The sequence below is a fragment of the Thalassophryne amazonica genome, chromosome 5 (genome assembly GCF_902500255.1).
Source record: "Thalassophryne amazonica chromosome 5, fThaAma1.1, whole genome shotgun sequence".
Taxonomy (NCBI): domain Eukaryota; kingdom Metazoa; phylum Chordata; class Actinopteri; order Batrachoidiformes; family Batrachoididae; genus Thalassophryne; species Thalassophryne amazonica.
The window spans coordinates 114,391,789-114,395,219 of NC_047107.1; the positions used below are offsets into that span (position 1 = coordinate 114,391,789).

Here is a 3,431-nt window from a genome sequence, read left to right on the forward strand (position 1 = left end):
TTTCATGTTGCTGAAGCACTTCAATTAAAATGATCACGATAAGAAGCAACATCTTATTGAACCAAACCATCAGAATGTGAATAATTTCATCATTTAGTAGCAGTAAAAATGTGTATTTGACAAACCACATCAGACTTTATTAATTTCCAACCACAAGTGAAAATGACATTTTCATATTTTTCTTCAATGTAGAGTCAAAACAACATGTTTTTTTCACTGGATAATGTGCCATTTGAGGCAATATGTGAAAAGTTGATTTTTTTTCGACAGCCTGCAGTGAGGAAATGTAAGAATTAACTGTATGTGTGCTTTTATAAGAAGTCAGAATAAGTTACCACATCTGCATTTTGCTGAAACAAAGAAAGAAGATATTTTCCTTTAATTTTCCAGTAACTTTAACAGGCTTTTTAATTGTATTATTTTGAAGCCTTTGGACAATCTTTCACATCACCTATGATGGTACATTGTTCTATGTTAGCTTGGATTTCTGCTATCTGGGTCATCCTAAAGACCCCTTTGGCTTTTGTCTGAGTTTTCTGGCCACTGCCGTAGGTGCGGATCAAGGTTGCTGTGAAAGGGATGTCTGCTTTGTTCACCTGCGCAAGCATACTGACAGTACAGGACTGTTTTGGTGGAACTGGCACTGGCACAGAAATAGAGTACGACTGAGTATCAGTCTGACTGTCTCCCTTAGTAAACTCCCACGTTGCCTCCGTGCCAATCTCAAGTGTTCCAGAGCCAATGTCAGGAAACCCAGCTGTGACAGTAGTTTTGACATCAAATGTTACTGAATTAATGACATCCCACCTTTCCTCTGTCGAAATGTCTTTGGTGAGGGTAACTGCATCTTTAACTTCATGACAGTGCTGGTTTTTGACGGTAGAACTGCGCATAACTTCTGGTTTACCCACAATAACAGAAACCCCTTCAGTCTGGAATTTCACATCTTTCATGGTCTGTTCAATAATGTTTTTATTCACAGTCAGAGCCTGGTACGTCTTGGTACACGTCTCGGCACCGTTCCAAACATAATATAAGCAGTGGTTAGAAGGATCTATTTTCCCGAGACCATACGCACTCTTCCCTACATATATCTTATTGTTTTCGCATGTACTGACTGCGATTTCTGGCACTGAACCATCGTAACCGTCCTTCCACTCCAGAAGCTCAAAGTTATCTCTGTTCACCAGGATATAGCAGTTGCTAGAGGATGACATTTCTCGTGTTCCATAGGGGTAGTGGCACTTTGAATCCTTGGTGCTGTAGTAACCAGCTTGGCAACTAGATTTGCAGACATACTCTGTGCGAGCCGGACTCACATACGTGTTTTGAATTGAAACAGCTCCATCAGGCACAGATCCTTCACATTTCACCCAGTGTAGGTTGGTCTCATCGTTGCTGGATCGAGCCACCCTTACTTTAAGATCTTTAGAGAGAAAGATACATAGATACACAGAACTACATTAAATCTCTTCATCCGCACTGACAAAAAAGACAAGATTTTGTAAATTTTGTTAACCAGAAAAATGATAACTACCTTCACTGTGCACATATAAGTGTGAACATATGAACCAATGGGCCTCCTCACCACTATCTTTGTGGAGCATGTCAGCTTTAATCAAGTTCATAGATCGCTTCCAAAACTTCCCCATCCAAATTTTAAAAAATCATTGTTTTTATACAATTGATAAAAGTAGGACCTCTTTCATATGGGAGAATAAATCGAGTCAAATTGGTAGGACCCATCTCCATGGAGTGCTCTGAGGGGCTGGCTTGCTTTTCCTTTTTTATTACTGGACATGCAGCATTCTGAAGTTCATTCATTGGTGTGAAGACACACCAGTTACAGCAAAGGCAGTTAAAGTGCTCATCATGTCAGCACAATCTGTGCTCAGTGGTTGGTGCTGCCTTGCCCCTTCTTAGCAATAATTTAAGTCCAAATATAATGGTGAATAACTCACTAAGAACATGTGCCTCCTCAGGAGACATTTTGGGCTGCAGAGAACATCTGTCCTCTCCACCATTTGAAAAACCAACAACTAATTTTAATTCAAAATGTTTTGACCACTTTTTATGCAGCCAAGCCTGGGATTATGAAAGATACCAACTTTGAACCCGATGAAGAATTATTAATGATGATAAATCAAATCAAACACCACTTCATACTTTACTGGTTCTCTGCGCTGAGAACATCTGTTTATCTTTACCTTTCTCTGCACTGGTCCAGGACAGAAGCAGCAGGGTCACGAGCAGCACTGACGGATTCATCTGGAAATTCAACAGGACAAAAACAAATAATAATTTTTTATTTCCAGGTTATCACAATAAAACAATTTGGCAGCTGTTTTTCAGCAAAGCAGTTTATTCATTAAAAAATTACTGTATCTGACATTCAGCCACATCAGTACAAAGTGAGGCTCTGGACTCAAGTACATTTTAACAGAGAAACAGTAATCGAACCAGCAGCACTTTTTGTTGTTGCAGTCTGTTTTCCACCTGATCCTCAGTCACCTCTTCCATGACCTCCTGGTAGATTTTTTTAGCAGCTCAGCTTTCAACCTTTTTAGATATGAGTCCTTGTAGCTGATTTCCAGTTGAACTAATAATGCTGGAATAATAGAATATAAACGCATCTACTCTTAACTATATGAGTTATAGTTCATTTTACAAACAAGCACCTTTTTGAAAGTTGTCTTCAACGTAGTCTTTTTATCTGATAATTGAGTGCATTAAAAGTTGGGTGAAAGTGAAGTACTCACCTTTGCGGGTGCACCTGACCTCGTACACCCTCGGTGGTGTCGTGGTTTATATGCTGTTTCTGCTTCCTGCTGCAGCCAATAAGAAAGAGAAACATTTGTTTGGACTGTTTAAGTTGTCATTTTATTGGCTGATGTGCACCATTCATGTTGCTCAGTTCTTCACACATTCACTGACTGTGTGTCCCACGGTCTGTCATCCAATCAAATTCAGCCAGCTGTACACTTGGATGTTCAGATCACTAGTTTCCACTTCCACTGATGCTGTCCTCATCTAACCGCCAGCGGGTAAAAAAGCAGCCGCCACCACCAGCGTTTGGTAATATTGACTTATTAAGATCTAATGTTAACATGTGACTTCATAATGCTGAGGGATGAACTTTCCCAAGAGAATCTTCAGTCTTTACCAATTTGAGAGATTCCTTAAGGACCAAAACTGTTTGTCCCAAAAGTAACTGTGTGACCATTCCCTGCAGGTGGTCAGTTGTTTCACTAGTCTGGGATCAAAATCTCCCCAATTCCACTCATCTAGGATCAACACTGTTCAAGTAATTTCAACATGTGAAAGACAAAAGTCACTGAGTCCTTTGGATTCCCTGGACTACCTGATGAGTGGGAATTGTCGTGGTCCAATGCATGTTTCTACTCATGGACCTGGAATAATTTTCTAAGTAT

The 3,431-nt window shown here is 39.9% G+C and overlaps 1 protein-coding gene across 1 annotated transcript; it reads right to left on the reverse strand.

Annotated features, from left to right (window-relative positions):
* Positions 1-249: 249 nt before the first annotated feature.
* Positions 250-2,783, reverse strand: LOC117509873 (natterin-2-like). Its single transcript, XM_034169503.1, has 3 exons — positions 2,760-2,783; positions 2,208-2,268; positions 250-1,426 (listed from the first exon to the last, which is right to left on the reverse strand). Exons 2-3 carry the CDS (start codon positions 2,266-2,268, stop codon positions 417-419), a joined length of 1,071 nt encoding a protein of 356 aa, XP_034025394.1. The 5' UTR covers positions 2,760-2,783; the 3' UTR covers positions 250-416.
* Between the last annotated feature and the right edge of the window lie 648 nt (positions 2,784-3,431).